The sequence below is a fragment of the Pyrgilauda ruficollis genome, unplaced genomic scaffold (assembly GCF_017590135.1).
Source record: "Pyrgilauda ruficollis isolate IOZ18807 unplaced genomic scaffold, ASM1759013v1 scaffold119, whole genome shotgun sequence".
NCBI classification, from domain to species: Eukaryota; Metazoa; Chordata; class Aves; order Passeriformes; family Passeridae; genus Pyrgilauda; species Pyrgilauda ruficollis.
In genome coordinates, this window is record NW_024510210.1 from 1,686,597 (window position 1) to 1,712,420 (window position 25,824).

General features: G+C 43.2%; 1 protein-coding gene across 1 annotated transcript; it reads left to right on the plus strand.

Moving 5' to 3' along the window:
* The first annotated feature begins 298 nt into the window (after positions 1–298).
* Positions 299–24,433, plus strand: DKK3 (dickkopf WNT signaling pathway inhibitor 3). The gene is made up of 7 exons (XM_041485506.1): positions 299–561; positions 2,045–2,182; positions 2,696–2,779; positions 18,826–18,918; positions 20,234–20,378; positions 22,588–22,744; positions 23,898–24,433. Exons 1-7 carry the CDS (start codon positions 403–405, stop codon positions 24,139–24,141), a joined length of 1,020 nt encoding a protein of 339 aa, XP_041341440.1. The 5' UTR covers positions 299–402; the 3' UTR covers positions 24,142–24,433.
* Positions 24,434–25,824: the final 1,391 nt, after the last annotated feature.

The window sequence follows — 25,824 nt, forward strand, 5'->3', positions numbered from 1 at the left end:
GACAGAGTGGGGTGCTGGCCGGCCCGATGCAGGTCGTGAGGCGAGAGCATCTCTGTCGAGCCTTCGCTGGAAAGCAAAGCACAGATGGAGGTGCCACGCAGCTCCCACCGTCCCCTTCCTACCAATGGGAGGAAGAAAATCTGAAGGGGAAACTCGCACTGCTCCTTCCCCTCAGCACCTCGCCCGTCTCTCCGCAGCCTCCCCGCTCGCAGGGCGGGGGCTCCGGCGGGGCCTGCGGCTCCGCCCGCCCGGGCCGGGCCCCGCCCGCCGGCGCTGAGGGACAGCGGCAGCGCGGGGACAGCGGGGCCGGCGGGGAGCCGAGGGACAGCGGGGCCAGCGGGGAGCCGAGGGACAGCGGGGCCAGCGGGGAGCCGAGGCCAGCGGGGAGCCGAGGCCAGCGGGATGCGGCGCTGGGCGCTGGTGGCCGCGCTGGTGGCCGCGCTGTGCGGGCCCGCGGCGGGCGGCGGGCGGCGGCGGGCGGCCAGCCTGGGCGAGATGCTGCGGGAGGTGGAGGCGCTGATGGAGGACACGCAGCACAAGCTGCGCAACGCCGTGCAGGAGGTGAGGGGGCGCGGGGGGCTCTCTGCTCCCGTACCTCCCCGGCCGGGCGGCGCCGGCAGCATCCCGGAGCCCGAAGGAGCCGGAGCCCCGGTGCCCGCCGGCCCTCGGGGCTCGCCCGGTGCGCATCCCGGGCTGGGCCGGGCCATCGTGCGGCTGCAGCCCAGAGCGAGAAAGGGACGGTGCGTGGCGAGGGGAGGGCGGAGGGAAGAGTTACGGGACCGTCTTTGTGCCGCAGGAGCTAAGGGTATCCCACCGGGGTATCCCGAGCCGGGATTCAGGGCTGTAAGTGTCCTGAAAATGTGTGGAGGAGCAGCGTGCTTGTGGTGTAATTGCGTGTCTCGATCTCCAGTTGCTGGACCAGAATTGCCCAGGATCCGTTTCAAAGCCAGAAACTGAGACCAGACCCCGAGCCATTGTCTCATATGGTTGTCAAAACACCTTGTCCCTGCACTCGCCTTTCTTGTGTGCTTTTCATTCCCCTGCCTGTTAAGCATCTTCCTTTCAAGTTCTCTTTTCCTCTCATTCAAAAATACTTAGTCTACAAAAACCTGTAACTGACAACTTGCTGCAAAAACAGAACTTGGGTTTACTGTAATTAAATGATTTTGGACCTTTTGCTGTCCTCTGGATGGTTTCTGAAATCTGCCACTGTTATCTGCTTGATTTAGACTGCAAGTACATTGAGACAAACCATTCTTTCCAATGCTACGAAGATGCTTAAGGGTGTAATCAGAATTTCTGCCTGTTTTTCTGTAGTCGGTTCTGGATTGCTGCCTGCATGCAGTGCGAAGTGTGAATTGTTTGAGCAGAGTCTTAGGAGATAAATGGTTTGCACTTAGAAAGATTTGCAGCTGTTATTTAAAATAAACAGACACACCAGAAGGAGAGATTTTGTCTTGGGAAAAATCCTGTTGTTCATCCTGATTGAACTTTTGCCTCCCAGCTCTGTTACGGTGGTTGCAAATAAAAGGACACGATTTATTCTTGCGTGTTTACAAGATTCACACCCTTCTTCATCCCACAAAGACAGTAGGAACTGAAACAGAGAATAAAATTCTGGATGTGTGCACCCTCAGCCACAGGGCTGCCTCTGGTGACTTCGAGGGGCTTTTGTTTCTCCCTCTTGCCAGGATATTTTCTCCTCTTTGTCAGAATGGAAAGTCTGCCTCAAGTTTTCAGTGGTTTTCTGTGAAGAGCAGAAAGCTGGGCTCTCGACTGACAGCAGCCTGTGCAGATACCAGATTGGCAGTGGCCTGCACACTTTTTTCCCCCACAGGGACTGGCTTGGGCTTCAGCAGCCCAGAGCTCAAGGGTTTAGCTCAGCCCTGTTTTTCTGGCCCATGAAAAGAGCAGCTGCAGGCAGTGTCTGGAGCAGGTAGTGTCTGTCGCTGCACAGGAAGCGTGGCTTGGTCCTTTTTGTGACATTTTTGCTAATTTTCAGTCGTTTTAGTATGTTTGTTTTTTTTTTTTTTTTACTGGGCAGATGGAAGCTGAAGAGGAAGGGGCAAAAAAGCTGTCAGAAGTCAGGTTTGAGGACTTACCTCCCAACTACCATAACGAGTCCAACATGGAAACCAGAGTGGGCAACAGGACTCTTCAGACCCATCAAGAAATTGATAAGGTATGAGAAAACTTGTATATGGTGAGCTCTCCATTCTTAAACACATTTTCTTCAAACCTCCCCCCCCAGCCCCAGCCCAGTTTTACGTGTTTATTCACAAAATAATTTGGAGTTAAAATTTTCCTGATGATAATTACTTTGGGGTTTGAATGGGTCTTCTGTGCTTGACTAGTCACTGTGTTAAGGACACCTGTCATGAAAAGTTAGTGTGAAATAACAATTTATTTTGAAAAAGGGCCTGCTAAAAATAGGACACAGCTACAGCTATTACATGGGGAATGAAAACCCAACCATCTCCTGCTCAGTTGGCTCCTTTACAGTGTCATTTTAAATAGACAAGGAGGTAGCTCTGTCATCTACTTTCCCCCTCAGATTATGATTTATTAAGAGTGACAGCAAAATGGGGAAAAAAGAGGGGGTGGGAGTGGGTTAATTATTGCAGGATGTAGGATTGAGAGTAACAAAGGACTAATAAAAACTGCAGCTTGATATTTTGTTCTTTTCTGGTATCAGGTTACAGATAACAAAACTGGATCAACAGTTTTTTCTGAGACAGTTATTACATCCATAAGAGATGGAGAAAACAAAAGGAATCATGTAAGTGAGCACGTTTCTTTCCTTTTGAAAATCAAACCAAAACTTTGGGTTCCTTGTTCAGAAGACTGTAACAGAGCTCACCTAACAAAATTTTGGAATGATTTGAAACACACAAAACTATTGGGGTAAGCAGTCAAAAATGTTTGTGATTTTAATTAGTTTAACTTAGGAATATTGTGACTTGGAAATGGAGTTCCAGTGTTGTGGTTAGTAGACATGTTTGACTATCCAATTTGTCTGTCAGATGTAAATGTTGAACAGCAAAGATAGTTACACAGCCCTTTCCAGTGAGTGTGGCTAAATCCTTAGCATAACAGTGATCTTGTCTTCCATTAAAATATTGCTTCATCGATTTTAACAGTTGAAAATAACCCCAAATCATTCATTTATGAGGAATCTTTGGGACAACATATGGCTCTATTTGCTTTTCAAGCGTAACACAGTGATGGACAGCTGGTTATCAAATGCCACTTGGGGGTAAAGGGAGAGAGATGGGACAATAAATCCCCTTCCCCTCAAAATATAGTTGTTTAAAGACTCTCAGGGGAGTTTAAAAGATCAAGAATATTCTTTACATGAGTCTTGCAAGCACAGGTACATTTGTTAAACATCAGCAGTCACATGAGAAATTCAGCACTTACCACTGCTTAAAAAATTGGGTTTTCTTTGGTTATAGTCTTACCAAAATTGATTCTTTTCTGTGCTCTTACTAAGACTGGGCTTGCCAGGTTTCCTCTGATAGCTGGCTTCATCTGACTAATAGTTTGTGGTTTGATTTACTTCAACATATCCTGGCTTTTTTTAGAAGAACTTACCTCCAGTTCTTTCACAGAAGCAGCTCTGTAACTATTTTATAAATGGAATTATGGAAATTATTTTATAGATGCAATTATGGAAAAATTATGTCAGTAGTTCCGATTTTAATGGATACAGAACCTGCAATTAGTGCCCCTTTTCTAAAGTTTTCCCTCTTGCAAGCTCATGTTTTTATACTGCTATTTAAGCTTGAAAATGGCAAGTAGCAAAATACAGCACACACAAGCAACTTCACTTTTTTTCTTTTTACTATTTTGCAAAGCTTGTAGCTTAAGTGAAAACTCAAGGTATAAAATAAATTGTAACCATTCTAAACCACATCTGTTTCCATACAAAGTGTTAACATCCTACACAGTGCATTTAAAAATGAGATTATGCATAACTAAGACAATCTAAATGGGTTTTTTTCCCAAGCAAATGTGATCATCATCTTCAAACCCAGTGTACAAAGACAAACTTTTTAACCTTCTTAGCACTGTAACACAACACTTTTTTCTTCTTTCTAGTAATATGATAAGTAATTTTAAAAAGTAATACCTCTTTTTGTGGGATTGTTTGCGGGGTTTTTTTTCAAATGTGAATAGAAGTATATCTGTTAGCTTTCAGTTCTCTTTTTTGAAAGAGATTTTTAATGATGCTGGTGTCTAGGGAGAGTGAACCAGGGAACTGGAAGAATATAACAACACTAGTGATGTTTCATAATGTATTTGGCTTGCCTGTGGTGTCTAATCATTCTCACAGCTGTAAAAATTATTTCTAAATTAACTTTCTCCAGGTTTCATACAAAGTTCCTTATAAGCTTCATATATCAAGGTACAGCTGCATTTTCCATCTGGGAAGTTTGCCTCACTGAGCAAGCCAGTGCTGCATCCAGAACTCTCACAGTGCTTTCAGAGCTCCAGCTGAAGGATGTGAGGGCTGAATACAGATTTTGGTCAGGTTTTGTGGTGGCAGCCTTGGTGTAGCTCTGAAGCAAGAACAACTAGAGCTGGTCTCCTCCTCACTTCCATCCTGCATCCCTTGTTCACCAGCACCCCCCTGCAGGCTGCAGGAGCAGAGCTGCAGCTGTTAATGCTTATTTGCCCCCTCACACTCATTCTGAACTTTCAGCATGCCCACGGTACAAACACCTTATTCAGAGGTTGCCAACTTAGAGGAAAAGCAGCCTCCTGATGTACTTGGCTCCTTGTTTAAGGAGAGCATGAAATTAATGTGACTAAGAGATGCCTAAAAGGAGTAAATCTGAAAATGCTTTCAAACTTTAGACATGAAGGAGGAATATGAATCACTTTTGCTATTACAAGGGCAAAGAAATATTGTAGGAGTAATGCAATTAATAATTGGAAGATCTGGGTTACAGCAAGGAAAGAAGTGGTGCTGTGGAGAGATCTGTGAAGAAGAAGAAAAATTTTGTCCAAATTAAAAGGCACTGTTGCTTAGGTCTGTAAACTTAAGGTAAAAGTATTGGGAAATGAGTTGCAGAAAACTTTGCGCTGGGCCCTTAGGTCACTTTCATGTACACAAATTTTCGTATCTGAAGTTTTGTGTGACATTGTGACATGTCCTGGTCACTCTCCAGGCCACAGGCTTCACAGACCACAGGTGGTGGAAGAGTGATTCCACTAGTTCCATGGGCTCAGTTTATAGCCTTAACTTATAGAAGTTAGGGATTCCCACAGCTCCTGCTCTTTACAAATCTGGTTGGTAGAAAGAAGAATTTTCCGAGCACTGTCACAAACCATGTGCTCTGAAATTTAAACTCTGTGTAATTCATTACTGCAGTAATTTGTGATAACTGGAACCCTTAGTTTACATTTATTTTCTGTGCTGAGTTATAAGCCTCTGAAATCACTGAAAGCTTTTCATGTGGTGTTTTTGGGCTTTGAGAGATGACACAAGAGCCTCACAAGAAGGCAAAGAAGTGTCTGCATTGCAATAATAAATCCACTTATTGGCTGGAATGAGAAATCCAGCAAGGGAGAAGCAGCTTTGTGGAAAACAGGTTGTGCCTGCATTTTAAATCACAGTGCTTGTTCTCCTGAAGCAGGTACCAATACACACACAAACAGGGCATATAAATGTACATAAGCAGGTATATGTACATAAAGTGCAGATACTAGAGAGACATGAGGGAGATTCCTCCACACACAGACTTTTCCTTTCAGACTGTTTCCTCCTGGCTCTGCATCACAGCAGCATTCTCCTCAGACTGCTCTTTGTTAGTGGTGGCTCCTTTGACAGTGCTTTTGTGGCTAGGGGTGTTTGGAGTCTCCAGGAGTGTAGTTGGGCTCGTTGCCATTTCTGGCAATGCAGTCCAGTTCCTCAGAGGCACTGCATTACTGGGAGGCCCCATGTACATTCCCAGACTCACATTCACTTTCTCAGATGTCACTGAGGGTTGGCAGTCACCCCTGTGGATGTCAGGCTTCAATCCAGCAGGCTTGTGTCTTTATAGAGGCCAAAGACAGGCAAGAGGTAGCTGGATGGGCACAAAGTCTGTGGAGGGCTTGACATCCATTTGTTCCTGCATTTAAGGCTCAAATACTCTGTAATTTGCTTCTTCAGGGAGCATTGGGTAGCTTGAAATTTATTAAAGTATTTCCAGTCAGAAGTTCAAGAGCACAGCAAAAAATAACAGCATTCCTCATTATCCTATGAAAATCAAAACCTTTTCTAGCCTGTTGGCTAGGCCTATTTCAGGTATGATATATTAGCCTAACAAAGGGAAAGCAAGGATGAAAAATAAAAGGAACCAAAAATTGGTACTGGTAAGGTTTGCTACAGAAAGATTAGTTACATTTCTTTTCACTTCCATTCAGAGCAGTAATTTACTCTCTATTCTGTTATAAGCTCTCTCTTCTAATTCAAAGCTAGTGTACCTGAGCTTTTTTCTTCTCTCTAGGAATATGATAAATAATTAAAAAAAGCAATACCTCTTTTTGTGGGTTTGTTTGCAGTTTTTTTGGTTTTTTGTTTTTTTTTTCAAATGTTAATAGAAGTATATCTGTTAGCTTTCAGTTCTCTTTTTTGAAAGAGATTTAATGATGCTGGCATCTAGGGAGAGTGAACCAGGGAACTGGAAGAATATAATGCACTTCTCATTTCACTTTAGCACTGTGGAACAGATTCTTTGCTTGCCCCTGGTGGCAGAGGCTGTTGAGGGCAGGGCTGTGCCTCCGGTTACACAGCACAGGTCAAAGTTTCTTTGTGGGAGGGTGTTTAGAGCTGCCCTGGGGCCACACCTTCTGCAAACACAGCAGCTGCTCTCTTGGGGATTTCAAACAGCAGCACGTTATTGGAAGGAGACCCTGGGATGCCCAGGCCTCCATTTCCATGATGAAGGCTGCTGTTTGCACCCCTGGAGCTCGGGGCAGGGAGGTGTCAGTGTGAAACAGCTTTTACAGGCTGACCTGGCAGGTTCTGGTTTATCTGTACAGACAGGACAGATGGCATCCCTTCTATAACAGCCTCATTTAAACCTTTTGTCAGCCTTTATCTACTCTAGCCAGAAAGTACTAAAAAGAAGGAAAACAGTTCTATTTCCCCCTTTTCTAGAGAAAAACAGTGGTTTAAATGGTTGAGCTGCAGTTCTTCAAGTTTCCTGTTACCCGCTGATATCCAGAGCTGCCAAAGTAACCACTTGGTTTCTCTTTGGGCACCTTGTGTGTGATTTCACCAGCCATGTTCTCAGCCACAGGTACTGGAGCTGCTCTCCTTGAGGCTCATACTGCTCCAGGGAGAGGAGTTCCTACCAGTGCTCTGTAGAAAGGAAGCTTTGAAATTGAGAAGGAAGAATCAATGGAATGGAAATTGCAATTTTTCCATCAGCAGCACTGCAGGAGAGGAGTCAAAGGCAGAATTTTGAAAATGCAGCATCTTGGTGTTGACTTCTGCTCCCTAATACCTCAGGGAGGACACTTGTTTTGGGCAGTCTTACGTTTGGGTCCATTTTTTTTTTTGTTGCTTTTTTCACAGAACTTTTAGTCCCTGGTGACTTGCACTCAACAGCCTTAAACTATCCATAGACACGCTAAGTGCATTCCTGGGTTGAAATCCAGGTCTCTGTCTAGCCAAAAATCACGTAATATCTAAATCTGGTAGGTTTTGTATACTTAATAATTTAATTCCTTGGTACTCTAAGTCTGCTTTTCTGTTAGCTGTCCAGCCTGCTCTGCTCCATTAATCATTGGGCCAGTGCAGATCTGTTCTGCACAGCACCCACCCTTTAGGTAATCTTTGGTGGAGGAGCAGATAAGGCAAATTGTACTTGTTTTGGCGAGCCATGGCTCCTCAGATAAGCATGGTTAGACATCTTTAGGCAATTCTTAATGTTTTACTGAACCACCTTTTTTGGTTCCCTTTTCAGTTTTGGTCTTGGCAGTGTAGAATATGAAGCTTTGGAGCAAGTGTTCATGGGGACAAGTAGCCTGTGTTTGTTAGAGTTGAAAATGATGTGGAGAAGGATGCAAAAGGAAAAGAGGATTTAGCTAAAGATGAGAAGAATTGTTCAATTAACATTCTGAGTTGCTCTTATTAATCTGGACTGTTTTCAGGCTGTGCATCTTGTTGTAGAGAGGGACTTATTCTTGTATGAAAGGAGTGATGGTCTGTGTGTGTATCTCTGGAGACTTCACAGATAACTGCATAAGCAGCAAATGCTCCTTAGTGATGCATAAACTATTAAGAGATTTAATTCAGGTCATGGATGAGAGGATGGCCTTATTGCCAGTCACAGAGTATCTAAACCCAGTGGTTTAGACAGTCATCTGATGTTCACTGGGCTATGGCCAAAAACCAATCTGAATGTTAGCCTCAGTGAATGGAAAGACCTGCCAGGAGGAGTTTGAAATAGAAGTGTCAAGTCTGACCCTGTACAAAGAAACTTCTCTGAGGAGGAAGGTGGGAAATCCCTGTAATTACCAGCTGCCTGACACACTCCTCAGTGTCCACATCTTGGTTCACCCTGAGCTGGTTTTCTCTCCGAGAAGGCTGTGTGGGAAGCTGTGGGTGCACACAGAGCAGCAGGAGTGGACAGTGAGCACAGACATCAGGGGCTTGTGTAACCCTGCAGGGTGCAGTGGCCACCGTGTGAGCAGTGAGGCTCAGTTCCCACTCACTCAACTCTGGGGCTCACTGATCCTGAGCAAAAGAGCAGTGGGAGCAGCTGCCAGATCTTACCAGGGGCAGGAGAAACAAGGGACTACTCCTAATTAAAGGTATCAAATCCTGCTCTCCTTTGTATCAGTGGGAGTCTGGGGCAGTGTAGATAACCTTAGTAAATTTACTTGGTTAGTAATGAAAAAAAAAATGCTAAAAGAGTGACTAGGATTTCTCTCATATTTCCTGTTAGTCTAGTTTAGTTTAAGTTGGTATGTTTTCTGTCGAGTCAGGGAAACAAAACTATGAAGTACTAACAGATATTCCAATAGTCTTCATTAGCAATTCCAGTCTATGCCTGTATTTAGAATTGTTAAGAAATTTGCCAGATCCTCATGTGCTGTAATGTGGGATTTCTATTCCAGCTAAACCCTAAAGAAAAAGAATGTTTTTATCAAGTTGCCTGAGGAGTCACCTCACCGTTTTTCTCTCCCTGGACTGTTACCCTTTGAGTAGCTAAATACTGAAGGGAGAAAGCTCTTCTTGTGATAAATTTCTCCTCACCAAAAATGACCTGTCACTGTAATACAGTGACAATGCCTAGAGCTGATTCAATGTTCTGGGCATGATTAGTGAGAGAAGATTGGTAAATCAGTGAGTTCTCCTGAAGGGTACAAAACTCCCTCTTCCAGCCAGTGCTTCAGCAGTGTCCATGCACCCCTTCTAAAGCTCTCAGCATTCTTGTTGGTTGTGGGAATCAATCCTGCCTTGTCTGAAGCTTTCCATGTACAGGAGGAGTGAAGGTTCCTGCTTCTCCCTTGTTTGCATGCTGCTTGCCACAACTCCTCTGCCAGCAAGCCGTGGTGAGGGAGCAGTGCGAGTCAGAGTGAGGGTGTTTGCCTTTTCCCTGGGTTTGGTTCAGTTTTCCCACTCTCAACACGCTGAGTTTGGGGATCCAGGGCTGTGCAGTTGCATTTTATAGATCATGTCCAAGGGACATATAAAAAATAATCACCATGAATGATTTTATTTTCTGCCGCTCCTAGATCAATCTATTTATTCTAGGAGAAAATGTTTGGGGTTTTCTTCTCTTTATGGTAACATCCATTCAGAAAAGTGAATCTTTTATGTGGGCTGGTGGCAATTTTGTGATCTAGTGATATCTGTTAAGGGATCATAGGTGCCTTTTGCTGAGAGGTGAGGCAAGTCAGGCAGGTGTTCTTGCTGAAAACACAACCAGCCATGGTCAGAGAACACACATCAGTAATCAGTATCACTTTTTTTCTCCCCTTTTTTTTTTTCGCTCTTAAATGGTGGCTTAGATTTCCAGGCAAGCAAACTGATGGAACAGCAAAAGGTTTACTTTTGATTTTCATTTTGATTTGATTTTGAATTTGATTTTGATTTGAATCATCTCTAGGCATTGTATTACAGTGACAGGTCATTTTTGGTGAGGAGAAATTTATCACAAGAAGAGCTTTCTCCCTTCAGTATTTAGCTACTCAAAGGGTAACAGTCCAGGGAGAGAAAAACGGTGAGGTGACTCCTCAGGCAACATTCTTTTTCTTTAGGGTTTAGCTGGAATAGAAATCCCACATTACAGCACATGAGGATCTGGCAAATTTCTTAACAATTCTAAATACAGGCATAGACTGGAATTGCTAGTGAAGACTTGGAATGTCTGTTAGTACTACATAGTTTTGTTTCCCTGATTCACAGAAAACAGAAACCATTATTTTCTTTATTAAAGTTTCCTCAGCAGTGTTTCTTTCCCCTTGCCATACACATGTAACAAATTAATCATGAGAGGAAAAGCTTTAAGGCAATTGAGAAATTTTTTTTCCATTGGTTTTGATTACATGACTTAATCCATTGTCTCCAGCAGCTGCTTATTTGAGATTTTAACTGAAACCATGTTATCTAATTAAGCAGCAAGCCTTAGCTGGAAGGGTAACAACAGCTGAGTTGTAAGAGTAACAGTAGCTAAGGCTTTAGGAAATACAGGCTACAGCACTGGATGTATTGCAGAGGTATTTTTAAAAAAATCTTTTATTTGCATCTGTTATAATCTTGGAATGGTTGAGATAGATAGAGAGCATGCAGATAGATGGGTTAGAGCTGCTTACATCTGTGTTGTCATGGGTAAGGTGGCGGAATTTGCTGTGACCCAATAGCATTGTTCCATATATGATGGGCCTAACTCTTATGTAATCTTTGCCTGGACTTGAGGAGGGTTAGATTCTACAAAATCTGTAGAATGATACTGGTTTTATACTAGTGAGAAGGAGGAGAGAGAATGAATGTGATGGGTGATTGCTCAGCCTTCTGTGCATTTGTATACAGTCAGGAAGAGGTGTGAGATGCTACCAGTCCAGCTTGATGGTGTTTTGCACTATGATTTATAAACCATGGAAATTGAGGGAAAGTGCTGAATTGAAGTTGTTTCTGTTTAGTTCTGTTTCATGAAAGGTTTGGCAAAGGAAGGAAGGAAGGAAGGAAGGAAGGGAGGGAGGAAGGGAGGGAGGAAGGGAGGGAGGAAGGGAGGGAGGAAGGGAGGGAGGAAGGGAGGGAGGAAGGGAGGGAGGAAGGGAGGGAGGAAGGGAGGGAGGAAGGGAGGGAGGAAGGGAGGGAGGAAGGGAGGGAGGAAGGGAGGGAGGAAGGGAGGGAGGAAGGGAGGAAGGAAGGAAGGAAGGAAGGAAGGAAGCTCTGTAGAATGGTGGTTGAAATGCAGTGCCCCAAGGAATGAATTTCCGTATCAGCTGAGTGAGTCTCAACTTTGTCCTCCCATGTGATTCACAAAGAGCATTTTGGCTTCTTTTGTGGAGTGAGTGTCTGCCCGGCCTGTGAGAGGCTGAGTCACTGATAGCACTGAGGGACACCACTCTGGGGATTACATCTTGTGGTTCTTCACCTCTGCAGCTTACACAGAGAGACCCCTCCCCTATTGTACCTCAGCTGATCCTCACCTTCATAGCAAGTCCCCTTCCAGTCATATATATTAAAATGCAGCATGATTGTACTAAAGGTACACAGGGTGGGGTGTGAATTCTGGATCTGTTTACTTGTTATTCTGTGTGGAAATGACTCAGAGCCTGCTTCTGAATTTATATCATATGAGGAATCCCTCAAACTTCTTCCCTTAGAAAGTCCAGGGGGAGGAGCAGTATCTTAGGACATGTAGAGAGTTTGGCATCATGGTGTCAGGCAAAGGGGAGCCTTAGTGGTTTTCCTGGGTCCAGGAAATCTGTCAGCAAGGGAGGTTTTGGTCCCCTGGTAGGTGTTTTTCTTGGACTTCATTCATGGTGGAAATCTGCAATACATTCATATTCTTACGTTCCTTTTGGAACGCAAAAAGAGTGTGCTGAAGACTCTTGTGCACAAGAAATGTTTTTCGTTTCTTTCTCATTTGTGTTTGTTTAGGAAATGGGATAAATATTCATGAACAGTCATCATCTCATGTTATCGATATCCTCTAAGCACATGATTTCAGATGGAAAATTAAATTAAGGGAATAATAAAATAAAAGAGGCTCTTTTGTAATCCCAACAATTGCCCCAAAGAGGAGGTCTTGACAAAGCTTCAAAGACCTATGACCCAAATGCCTATTCCATCCTTAGGCAGACGTGGATCTCTTGTTCCCAAATTCCTTGTGTGCTGGAGATGATTTATTTCAATGCTGTTGCTGTAATTCAAACCCCTTCTTCTTCCATCTACAGCTCATAAAATAAACTATTCCATTTCTTCTGTAGTAAAAGCAGTCTCCTATGCTGTCAGCTCTGCCATGGGAAAAATCCATTGAATGTGGATCCTTACCAATGTACTTCTGTTCCAGTATTATTATCTTTGGCTGGCACCTTAAACAGAATTAGTAAGTCTGTTGAAACTGTAGGCTACAAAAAAAAGTATATTATAAAGGAACAAAGCCCATAAGATTCAGGATTTGAAATCAGTTTGGTGAGGGATGGGGCACAGGTCAACATCTTACTCTCAGTGTGCTACTCTTAATTTGGTGGTGAAGATTAGCCAGCAGCTATTAAGTACAGAAATCTTGTTTTCAAAGGCTTTTCTTTTCATCCAGCTGTTTCACATCCTCGCTGTGTACAGCTAGTCTGCATTGTTTTGCTTTTACAGATTTGCAAAACTGCCATAGTTCAGTAGTGAATCACAGAGACTTTTTAGCTGCCAATTGCAGAGACAAGAGCAGCCTGCATTCAAACTCAGCTCCCGGGGAGCATCACTGCCTCAAAGCTGTGTTCTGTGTGATCACTGCTGCTCACAGATAATGGCACTTTGGAGGTTTGTGGCACAGCCCCACAGTGGCTTCACAACTGCTGCTGGAGCTCAGGACATTTGGAATAAAACCCAGGGTCTCTCAGACCACGAGTGTTTAGACACATCTCCTGGTTATGAAAGATCAAAGAGTTGTTGTTCTCCCATCAGCAGAACCACAGGTAGATGCATTTCTCAGTTGGGACCATTAATTGCAAACTCATTAGGAAAACGTTATTTATAAACATGTATTTTGACCTCACATGCACATATATGTGTGTATATATATATATATATATATATGTAAAATATATATATACACACACACACATAGACACAGTCCTTTTCTCCTTTCCTAGTTAGATAGCTTTTCGTTTCCAGACTAAGTTAATTACCTGACAAATACATAATTTATGAGGGTTTTCTACTAAATTAGGATAGTTCTCATGTGCCCTCTTTGATACCATTGCAAAATAGATTGAAATGAATACTTGGCTCTGTGTTTCCTACACAAGAGCATTTGCAGCAGCTGTAGTCCTGCCAAGATCAGTTTGTTATTACAACGGGAAAAAAAGGGTGAGGGAAGAAAATGAAGTGGCTGCTTCTGCAGAGTGACCTGCTATTAAATTATTACAAGGCATTCATAGAGATTTTGGCCAAGAGTGAACAGAGCATGATCTGAGAGCACCTAGGCACCATTTTTCTCACTATTCTGAGGCATTTCCCAGGAATTTTTTGGTTTTGTTTCTTTGGGTTGTAGTTTCTTTTTTCAGTGGAGTCAATTCCTTGAAGCTGTGGATAAGATTATATTTTTTTTTCCTCTTTTGACATTGAGCATTAACTGCATAGGGGTCTGATCAGTGACAAGATCACTGTTTGTGTGGTGGGAATAAGCCGGTGGTGTAGAAAGGGATGCAGTTCTTACACTGGTGGTGAGCAGTTTATTGGGGATCACAGCCTGCCTCAATAATTCTTTTTTTGTCAGCATGTTAAGGCTAACGTGGCTCTGTTGCTTTGGGCACCTCAAGCCGAGCTCAAGTGCCTTCAGGCCACTTTCAGTTATGTCATGTAGACATATTTTGCCTCCATTTATATTGTGTCATGTGGAGAACCAGCAATGAAGTTTTTCCAAATAAGATGTTTCTGGGAAATGGGAGAGAAGGAATCAGATGAGATTAGCTCTATGGGGAAGTTCAAGACAAAGCCTAGGGACTTGTTTTCTGTTGTTTATTGGTTTTGAGCTCAGCAGTCACATTGCTGTTGAGCAGCCACCCAAAGAGCTGGCTTTCCCCATAGCACTGACCCCCAACACAGCTCGCAGCTCATGTCTGCTCTTTTTAGGACGTCTGTTTTTTAACAGAAGTTCCTAATTTTATGAGTGTTGTGTGCTTGGCAGGACAGCAGTGAGAGACTTGCACTGCTGGAAAGTATTACAGAGGTTTTGAGGTATTTCAAGGCAAATGAATCCATATCTCATTAAAGACAAATGCATTACGTGCCCTGTCTAGACAACTGAGAGATTAGGAACTGGAATGCTACTGCATTTCAAATTAAGGTAGTAATTTCCATAAGACAATATTCTATTCTGTATAATTCTGCCTTTTTTTAAATACATGTAGGATATAAAACAGGTTTTATGCTTCTTTTTTTTCCTTACTACTCAGCAGTTTTTTGCCATCTGCTGCAGTAATGGAGAGCAGCCCTGCGTGAAACAACTTGCAGAAATTGAAACAAAACCTGGAAGGGGATTTGTAAACACAGAAATGTTAACTCTTAGAAGGACTCACTGCTGAGAGATGTCAATTCCACTGTGAACATGGCACTGCAGCCACAGCTGGAATTGTTGCTGGCTCACGGGTGCAGCTGGGTGAGCTCTGGCATGTTTGGGAAGGATCTGTAGCTGTGGTTTATGGAGGCTAACACTCAGTTTTACCTGAGTTACAGGTTTTTGAAAAGGGAATTGCTTCGTATTTATATGTTTAACAAACATGTAAAGGGGCTTTTGTTCAGAGAAGCTTTTGGAGGACAGTTGTCCTGAAATACGGTGAGAGGTGCTCCCATGCGTTTCCAAGGTTGTTACTAAAACTCATTTTCTAATTGCCACAATTGCTCTAGTGGCATTGCTTCCTGTGCTGTGTTTCTGCTGGCAGAACTTCTTCAGCTCTCCAAAATCATTGATGGTTGCCTCTACACTTCATGGCTCGGGAACCTGAAATGCATGGAGGGTTGGGAATGAACGCTTTGGAAGGGTTGTTTTGGCTTACCAGCTGTGCAGAAAACAATCCTGCCTCTCCCCTCAGCTCCTGCAGAAGTTTATAGGCACAAACTTTACCTGAATCACAATAAGCCAGCAAACTGAGCCATGTAGATTGCACAGTGAGGGGAAAAGGGGTTCTCTTGCTTGATTCTCACTGTTCCCGTGCCAGAGAACCACAGAAACGTTGTATATTAAGTCATGGTCATGCCTTCCTCTGCTTTCTTGGGTTCTAAACTGAAGAGTCAAGATCCCAGGAGAGAAAGTCTCACTCAAGACAGTCCCTGACAAATATTAGCTGAAGAAATGAATAGTGAAGAGTTTTGTTTAAAGTTATCTTTGAAGAAGAGCTTTCTGAGCATGTGGAGGCAGGGCGAGTGTGAGTGGGGAGAGGGAATGGACAAATCGAATGCCAGTTGTGAATATAAAATCAATGAGTCTATTTTGAAGGTTAGACATCATCAGAATATTTTTTAGTCTACAGTTAGGGTTTTAATTAAGGATTAAGGGGAAAAAGATCAAAGCAAAATGAGTGTTATTTCAGTACATATCGTATCACCAGCAAAACAGCATTAAAAGTACTGCCACAGTGAGGCACAGAAACCAGATGAACACTGCCAAAGACAGTGGGTTTCTGTATGAAAGCTGGTTAACTCTGGCCTTGGTGTTCTGCTTGCATGCCTTGAAATGGGCAGTTCTTGGCTTGTCGCTGTTGATCCTCCTTGCTGTGGGCAGAGGGCGATGTGATGCCCCCGGGTGGGGTGGATGCAGTCCAGCAGCCAGCCCAGTCTGCAGAACTGCCTGCAGCACCTTCCAGCCCAGTGCTGCAGGCTGGCACATCACACAGAGAAAATTATGTTCTTTTGTGCCTTTCCACGTGTGTGCAAAGGCCTGGGGGAAAGTGCTCCTGTCAAAGCTTGTCCCAGCAGCTCTGACCTGCACAGTCAGACCTGCCCCAGTTTCAGTGTCTGCCACGTTCAGCTATCACCAACATCACTCACTGCTTTATTTTCAAATAAAATGGACACTGACCTTTCTTTAGGAAGGAAATAATCTTTGACATGATCTACCAAAGACAAGAAACCAGAAGTTTCTTTCAGCAGCAATTGTTTCAGAAGACTTAGGAACCTTTTCCATGATTTTCATTTTTTTGCTGGTTTTTTTTTTGTTTTGTTGTTTTGGGGTTTTTTGTGGGTTTTTTTTCCCCTGTTGATTTTGGAACAGATCCTAATGCCCAAATAGCTTCCAGGTGCTGCAGGATATTCACTGCAGAGAACAATATTATAATAAGAATCCACAGGATGCTGAGTGTGTCCTTACAGGTACATGGCATGGGATTCTCCATCCTGGCCTCTGTTGTTGATGGGTCCCAGTGCACCCATTAATAAATAGGCAGTGCTGCTTTCACTCTGTATTACTCCCAAACAGCCTATTCCTTTGCCACAGCATTAACTGTTAGTACACCAAACTGGATTTCAGAGAGATGTACACCATTATCAGTGTGCCTAATTCTGTCTGTAAGTTATCTGCCCAACTTGTATGTCCTGCTGCACATCAGAAGCCAGCACTCCCTCTCCTCAGTTTACCCAGTTGCTCCTGCAATGACAGAATATTCTGAGAGATAATTTAGTTTTGCAATTCCAGGAAAAAATGGATTGTTCAGAATCTGCTGCAGCCGATGAAGGTGCTCAGATTTGCTCCTTGTCCAGCAGCTATTCTATCTAAAGGCAGCTGAATCAGAAAAGGTCTGTTGCCTGATTAAGTAAGGAAAAATAAATAATTAAAAGAGTATATGGTCACACATCTGCATGTAAGCACAACTGAGCTCTGCATTAACTGTGGGTGTCTGGGTGGGGTAAATTGTGTGGAGTGTGGCACACAATTTCACAGAGCACATATGAAGTGCCTTTGCCATGCCAGGAAAGAAAACCACAAAGGGATTTTTTTCCCTGACTGGAAACTCTCATAAAACTGAATGTCTGAGCTGATGGGACACAGTTCAGTAAGAGGAAAAAGTTTTTTGGTGTGGGACTCATTAATTCAGGAGAAAGCAGCAACTGGAGAATTGCAGCTTTGGTGTTAGGTGGTTTTAGAGCTAGAATTATTCCGTGGGCTTAGAGCAATCATGGCAAGGTTTCTCCTTTGTGGAGAAGGACAGTTGGAAAACCTGACTACAGTGAGACCTGGTTGTTTGCCTGAAAGGGGATGGAACAGGAGTGAAACAGTCTGTTCTGGGTATGGTTTATACAGGGCGTTCATAAAAGCAGCTGACAAAGCAACAACACAAAGTTGGCCTAGAAGAGCATGGCTGCTGAAGAGAGGAGGCTGGCTGCTCACTTGGAGCCACAAAACCTCCAACATACTGCATAACATTTGGATATTTGCATTTTGCTCCACCTGATTATGTAGCAACAGAAAAGTAAAAAATAAAAAAAACAAACCCACACACAGTACTGGGATAATGAAGTAGAAAAACATTGCAATAATTTATAACAGCCTAGGCCTGGTTATACTAATTCCTTCAAAGAGCTAAAATGACTCCTTCTGAATTATAAACACATAACCTGAATGTCGAGTTGTGGACTGGAAAAGAGTCAGGCCTCAGAGTGTGTTTAGCTTCTGTTCTGTGTTCTGAGTAATCAAGCAGTCTCAAGTTGTGTCAAGGGAAATATAGGTTGGATATTAGGAGAAAGTTTTTACAGAAAGGGTGATAAAGCTCTGGAAAGGCTGCCCAGGGAGGTGGTGCAGTCACCATTAAAAAGAGATTGGATGTGGCACTGGGTGCCAGGGTTTAGTTGAGGTGTCGGGGCTGGGTTGGACTCGATGATCTTGAAGGTCTCTTCCAACCCAGTGATTCTGTGAATTTGCACATAAATGAACATAGTAAACTGTTGGAAAACATCTGAGGTGGCCAGAATGGGTAACTTAGACAAGGCTGATTCCTGCAGAGCAGCCTTGCCTCACGCAGGGCAAGAACTCCCCAAAAGGCTGGATCTGGAAGAGACCTGAAGAAAAGGAGAAGCTTAGTGGGAGCTTTCAGTAGAGCTTGCACAGATGATTTGCTCCAGCAAGTGAGATTAGTGTCTGCCAAAGAGCAGTCAAGTGCTTACTTCAGAGAATTCAGGGATTTTTGTGTAATCCCTTTTCCTTTTTTTCCTTTTTCCTTTTCACTAAGGGTGGTACAAACCAGTGCTGGACAGGTCACAAACAGGTGACTCAGAACAGTGCTGTGAGTTATTCTTTTGTTGACTAAATTGTTTCCAGCCTGGAGGAAAAAAAAAAAAAAAAAAAAAGAAGAGGGTTAATCATACAGTTTTTGAGAGGTAACCATTAGATGGGAAAACACCCCATCCCTGTGAACCAGACATGAGGATGCAAAAATATATCACTCTCACTCTCTGTGTTCTCCTCACTGCCAGGGGCTCAGGAAGTGAAGGCACCCAGCAATTTGAGGCCAGAGGGTTTAGATAAGCCAGGGAGAGGGCACTGGTCTGTTACAGAGCTGTGACTGAACAAAGAACCCCAGCAAGCTTTTTGTCTTGGTTCCCAAATAAGAAATATAATCAATGAGGAGCTTTTTTGGTAAATCACTGTTTATCCTTTCCTCCAGGAGTGTATCATTGATGAAGACTGTGAACCAGGGAAGTATTGCCAGTTCTCCACCTTGGAATACAAATGCCAGCTCTGCAAGCCCCAGCACACTGTAAGTCCTGACTGAGATGGGATTTCATGTGATCTTTAGAAACTCAGGAAGTTATTGTTGATAATGTCAGCAAGTCAAAATTGGCAGAAAAGAAGCTGCAAGGCTTTCTGCATGAGGATAAAAAAAATTTCCTGTTAATAGCTAGTAATTAAAAATCAAGATTGTGATGGTCCAACACCTATCCCCCTCCCCACCTTTTCTTTTCAGTTCTCAGCAGAGCACTTGTAGGATAAAAAAAGTAAAAACTGGATCCTAGCTACTCTTGTGTTGGAAAGTGAGCTCAGGCTGAAGGAGGTGGGATAATTCCCCACCTAGAACCTCGACGGCTACAGAGCATTTTTCTCTTTAATTAGCAGGTCTTAGTAGTGCCAGTGTAGTCCTGCTCCTTGCCCTGTGTTAAGCACTTCCTGTGGGATCCACTGGAAAAGAAATACAGGTTTTGTATGTCTGCCCAGATGGGGCTTTACACAGACAGGAAAAAGCTGCAGAAATGCTGACCTGCTAGGACTATTTAAGATTATTAATCAAACTACCTAAAAAAGGAAACACACACGGCTTTTATTAGGTTGATTTCTTAGGCGTGTGTAGTTGAAACACTGGGCAATTGTCATACAAAGCAACCTTTAGCTAGAAATTCACAAAGAGATTTTTTTCAGAGATTTTTTTCAAAGATTCTTGGTTACCAATGAGGTCTGGTTCTTATTACAACTGAAAAACATTTTAGTAAGACTTTTTTTTGCTTTGCTCTTTGAAAACAATTCTTCTGAAAGAAATTGTAAATTTCTGACTGCATTTGACAATGGAAAAATGTCAGTAATGTTCTCCATTGATGAAGTTTCATTTATTAATTTTTTGTTTCCCTTGACTGCAGAAGAGTGGAGCCCAGGGAGAGCTTAGAGCAGCATTTCAGTACCTGAAGGGGCTACAAGAGAGCTGGAGAGGGACATTTTGCAGGTGCATGTAGGGACAGATAAGGGGGAATGGCTGTAAATTGAAAGAGAGCAGGGATGGATGGGGTATTGGGCAGGAATTGTTCCCTGGCAGGGTGGGCAGGCCCCTGGATCCCTGGCAGTGCCCAAGGCCAGGCTGGATGGAGTGCTGCTACTCTGCTGTGGAGGTTCCTGTCTGGCAATAGTTCAGGTGTGCTTCAGTTGAGAAATTAAGCAGTTTTACTTAAACAGTGGCAATATGACATCTATTTAAAGTACTCACTGTGGTCCTCAGGCCCAGGGCCCAGTTCTGAGCACAGCTGTGTGTGATGCCATGTGCTGAGTGCTAAAGTGCCAGTTTTATCCCGTGCCTTTGCCCTTGGCAGCCCTGCTCACGGGATGTGGAGTGCTGTGGGGAGCAGCTCTGCGTGTGGGGCCAGTGCAGGAGATCCTCTTCCAGAGGGGAGAACGGCACCATCTGTGAGACCCAGCACGACTGCAACCCTGGGACGTGCTGTGCTTTTCACAAAGGTACGTGTGAAAGGCTGTGTCCTGTCCATCCCAGCACGCAGGAGCGGCGGTGTTTGGCTCTTCTTAGCCCAGGGAAGTGGTTAAATCTCTACAGAATCAGCAGGTTGTTATCCCTTGGCCTGTGGAATGCACGGGTTAACTCCTTTAGAAAACTTGGATAGAATTAGGAGTGAGAAACAGCCTGATGGGGGGCATGCTGGTGAAAGCAAAGCCTCTTGCACGATAGAGATGAGGCCAGCAGCAGAAGCACAAAAATGCACATTTCTAAAGGGGAGTTCTGTGTCAAATTTACACACAATTGAGCAAAAATGATAGAATTACAAATGTGCAGAAGAAATTAATGAGCTGGCTGAAAGTGGCTTCTCCTTCCTCTCAGCAAGCAGCCCATCAGAATCAGGCTGCAGATACCTTTCACACTCCGAGTTTCATGTGAGCCTTCCAGGGCATCACACCATGCAGTGGTGACCAGGCAGCCAAGAGACACTGAGGAATGATGTCCCAGATCACGCTGTCAGTCCACATGGGAATGGGAAACTTGATTTACAGGAGGGAGCACAGAGGACAAGTCTCAGGCCTGAAATCAGTCCCCAATCCTGTTTGATTGGGGTCCAGTTTCTTCTGCTGTTTTATACCCACCAGCTCCTCACTGCATTTATCACTTTAAGTTTACTTACTTTATTAATCATTCATTTGTTTATTTTTAAATTTTATTTCTTTATTTTATTCACTTTTAAATTTTATTTATTTATTTTCTTATTTTATTTATTTATTTTTAATTTATGATTTAATTAATTTATCACAGTTCTTTTAGTAGTGACAGGACATAATTCCAGCCAGCTCCCTACACCAGGTACATACTTCCCTAGCTTTTTTCCTTGCTGTGAGCCAGAGCAGACCTTGTACTGATGGCTGGGCCTGTCCCACTCTCAGCCTGCTGGTGGATCAGGCTGCAGGGCATTCCAGGAAAACGAAGGAGAAAGCTCCAGCACCATTTAAAAGTGAAGAGGATCTGCTCAGCTTCCCCATGTTGATGTTGAGCGTTACATAGTGGACATTCAATGCTAAGTAAGTTTGGTTAGGAAGGAACAAGATATATAGTTAGTGAGAAAAAAATTTATATATATATCTCAGGTAAGAATATTGATGCATATTGATAGAATACACTTGTTAGAACATAAAATAGTGCTGTTGATTAATAGCAATGAATTTTTATTCTCTATGGCTGTCTGCTTTAGCAGGGCTTTAGGGTTTTTCAGGTTAGGCCTAACCTCAAGGCCTTTCTCCATCACTAGAGAGTTGCAAATGATTGTTCTGATAAAGATGTGTATTTTTATATAAAACTGTAGCAAAGTGTGGAGTATTTGCTGCTCAGTATATAACGTTTTGAAACTGGGAACTGATGGGTCATGTACGTTAAAGCACATGTGTCTGTGCATGCATACACATATATGTGGGTTTTGACCAAATCTGATTAAAAAACCTAGAGTTTGAATTCTTCTCACATTTCGTCCTGCCATATGAAGTGACTGAAGACAAGAGGAAGAAGGGAGGTTTTCTAGGAACATTTGGAAGAGCTGAATTCCAGACTGAGACTGGGAGCTACTGACATGAGGAAACCCAAAGGACACAGCCTTCTTAAATAATTTCTTACACAGGCTGAAAGTCAGCCCTGTGTAGAAATGAGGGTGCTGAGCCCCAGATGCCATCAGACAGCTTTGCCCACAACAGAATTGATAAAATAAATTAAATATCTGAGTTGTGGTTCTTGTGATCTCATTAGTTTCTGAACAGTTGCCCTGTATTTGCAGCCTCTGCAAAGAAATAGAAAAAAAATAACAGAGTTTAAGATAGAGAGGTATGCCTCTATTCAGATTTCAGACCATTAGTGCTACTCATTGCAAAGGATTCTCTATAATGTTAGTTTTCTTGGGATTAGAAGAGTTTGGAATCTCCAAGGGGTGGAGCTGTGCTGTACTGCCTTGACAGCAGTCTCTGAGTCAAGCTGATCTTGCTCATTAAGGATGAACTTCAAATGTCTCACTCCCACCTAGTGGAAAAAGCATGGTTATGGCTCCCTATCACGTAAGGGAACTTGAAAAGAGGTCGAGCCTGCCTTTTTATATCTTGCATGCAGAATTAAACACGGGGTCACCCCAGTTTAGCAGACAGCTAAGGACTTCTCCTAAAATGCCTTTCCCTTGGCCTGCAGAGCTTCTCTTTCCTGTGTGCACACCCTTACCTGAGGAAGGTGAGCCCTGCCATGATCCTTCAAACAGACTTCTCAACCTCATCACCTGGGACCTGGAGCCCGATGGAGTGCTGGAGCAGTGCCCCTGTGCGAGTGGCTTGAGCTGCCAGCCTCAGAGGTGAGGACCAAAGCTGGGCAAACGACTGGCTTGGAACTTTTGAGGGGTCTGTTTCTGTGGTAAATAGCTACAGAACTCGCAGATTCTGCCTCACTAGAAAAGGTTTTGACAGTTTTTCTCATCAGTAGCATTGAAACCTTTTGCTTTGTCCCACACAGATGTGCCTAATTGAGTTTGGCAACACATTAAGCCAGTGTGAATTAATAAGGCTGGTACTGCTGTTTAATCAATCAGTGCTGCCAGCTGTTGAAATGCATCATTCCAATTTCATTCTCTGCATACAGTCCCTGTCCACCAACTCTCTATGTGAGACTGGGCTTCTGTCAGATTTTTGCTTGTTTTAGAATGTAAGATATGTTAAACGAATTTTAATGCAAACTTTGCATAGGTCATGCTTTTAATATTTCTTTAAAATTAGTTGTTTGTATCATCGGCAACTTCATTTGCAGAAAGTGAGATCATCTCAGTTTTGCTAAAAGCATTTTTAGAAAACCAGTGTTTTCTAAAAAATAAACTCTCCCAAGTTTTCTCCTACACTTCCAGCATCATATTAACTTCCAACAAGACATCATAGCTGGGATAGAGATGCAGATTAATATTTCTCTCTTCTGTGTCCAACTCTTTCTATGTTTTTTCATGCGTGAAAAGGAATTGGGTAACATTTTGTTTCATAAATGTCATCTAAGGAAGCAAGCAGAGCTGATCCCATCCTGTCAGCACCAAAATTTTTGTTAATGCGCCATTAACCTCAGGGAAGGTCTGTCAGCAAATATCAGGTCTAGTAAGAACAATGTTCCAGATGAGGATAAACACAGAAATTAATTGGGGTGTGAACATAGCTGAACTGTCCAGAAGTTTCTATCTGAACTTGAAGATTCAAGTAACTTTTTTGTTACCTGTTTATTTTGAGGGCCACTGCTCTTGTTTACCAGGATCTAACATTTTGTGCTGTTAGGATCTCTGTATGTGGAAATCACATTTATAACTCACCAGCTGTCAAGCATGTAAGAATGAGGTGCTTGTGAAGTCAGCTAGGGTAGATCCGTTGTGCATTTAGCATGTTTTCATACGGGGAGGGAATGGAGAATTTCACAGAGTAGCAGAAGAGCACAAATCGATGTACTGTGTGACCAGATGTGCCTTTTCCCAACAGCCACAGCACTACATCTGTGTGTCAGCTGTCTGCCAATGAAACGCAGCACACTGAAAAAGAAGATCCCTTAGTCATGGATGAGATGCCCTTTCTCAGCCTGATCCCTCAAGATCTCCTCTCTGATTATGAGGAAAGCAGTGTCATCCAGGAAGTACGCAGGGAATTAGAAAGCCTGGAGGACCAAGCAGGTTTGAAACTTGAGCCTGAGTCAGCTCAAGAGCTGGTTTTGGGAGATGAAATATAAAGCCCAAAGCACCAGTTTAGTTAGTTATTTCTAGATTTTTTTTGTTTAGTATCTTGCTTGTATGAATCCTGAACACACACTACTGGATAGAAGTGCAATAAATAAGGTCTTCAAGGAGCGTTCTCTGTGCACCAAACCTGCATGTCCCTGTGGAATTCATGCTACTGTGGAATTCATTCAACCCCTGCCTTCAGCCTTCTGCCAAATGGGAACCATAGGAGTGCTCTTCTGGATTTGTACTTTCCTCTTGTATGTCAGAAATAAACTTCTTTGTACTTGTACTCATTAAAAAATACGCACAAGCATAAATCATTTTAGGTTGCTAGTAACTGTAGAAGTGATTATTTTTACCATCTTAAAAGGTCATTGATTTAAAAAATCAATAGCAAGCTAAGAGTAAAATCTGACCCCCCAAACTCCCCAGCTACCAGCTGTCTCACCAGTTTGCTACCATGGCTCCTCCACTATTAATGGTTTTCTGATAGATTTCACCATCTGTTGTTGCACATGGTAAAACAAGACGTGAGGTTCCAGCCAAGTAACTTCTGAGTGCTTCTTCCCAAATAATCCCAATTGCTCGTGTCTAGTTAGGAACAGCAGAGCACCAATAACAAGAGCAGGTGTAAGAGTGTGCTACCAATCTGCACACCTTTCCCCCCTTCTGGTGTAAGAAGGCTTTTCAATAAATTCCTGGGTACCAGAATTAATAACTAATAGCCATTGTCGTTATAAACAGGGAGGATATTTCATTCTTCAAAACTATCTTAGTTTTGGTTTAAGGATTCTACAACGCATTCTCACACCAACACACACACACACACAGACATCGTCTCTGAGAGTTCTCTGAGTTTACCCTCCCTCTCTACCCCAAATAAAATTACTGTGCTTTAGACAGCCCCGTCTATACAAAGAGAAGGAATTAAATGCCACTCTTACTTTCCTGTTTAAAAACAAATCCACGAGAGCAGTAACTCTCTGTAAATACTGCCCTCTTAAGGACAGTACTCTCCTTTCAGTTCTTGGTGCTGCCATGCCCGGATTTAATCTCTACATTTCTGCCTTTCCAAATACCCGAGTGTGAGGAAAATTCAGGATTAATTTCTCTCTTCCAAAAGCTCTAAGGATGCTGTAGCAGTCTCTGTCTGTGGTAACTGGCAGTTCAATGAAGTACCCTGCCTAGGGGATGGTATTTCCCTCTCTGCTCCCTTTGCCCCCACTGCCAACCTCACGTATGTTGGCCAAGAGGCAGCATAGGAGAGTCCGAAGAGGAATAATGAGGGAATGCCTCTGTGCAGTGCCTGCTCCTCAAGCTGCCAGATTCCTCAGCATTTTTAGGTTGCTGTGGGCCAGCATGCAAGGAAGAACTGAAGGTTCTGTCATTGAACACCCCTTTCCCTCTGAAGCAGAATTTAGCTGTCAGTAATACTTGGAACTTGGAGATTTCACTGGTGAGAAATTCAGTTCTGGAAAAGGAAACTCACAGTTGAAGAAAAACTTGGTGTGAATGTAAAGAGGAGCAGCAGCCAGGCTATAAACCAGTTCCTGCAACACGCTGTACATGGAGGGGGGTGTGCACATACACACAAACACACAGCCTTGCAATTCCAGCACTGCCTTGGGGAAGTCTGCATTTCCATGAAACAATTCCATAATTTTTTAAATAAAAAACACAGCATTTAATGA

Bases quoted from the DNA above. Each gene is read 5' to 3' on its own strand.
- DKK3 (XM_041485506.1), top strand. From the start codon at position 403: ATGCGGCGCTGGGCGCTGGTGGCCGCGCTGGTGGCCGCGCTGTGCGGG. The intron at 562-2,044 runs GTGAGGGGGCGC...TTTACTGGGCAG, and splicing joins TGCGCAACGCCGTGCAGGAG to ATGGAAGCTGAAGAGGAAGG. The intron at 2,183-2,695 runs GTATGAGAAAAC...TTCTGGTATCAG, and splicing joins CCCATCAAGAAATTGATAAG to GTTACAGATAACAAAACTGG.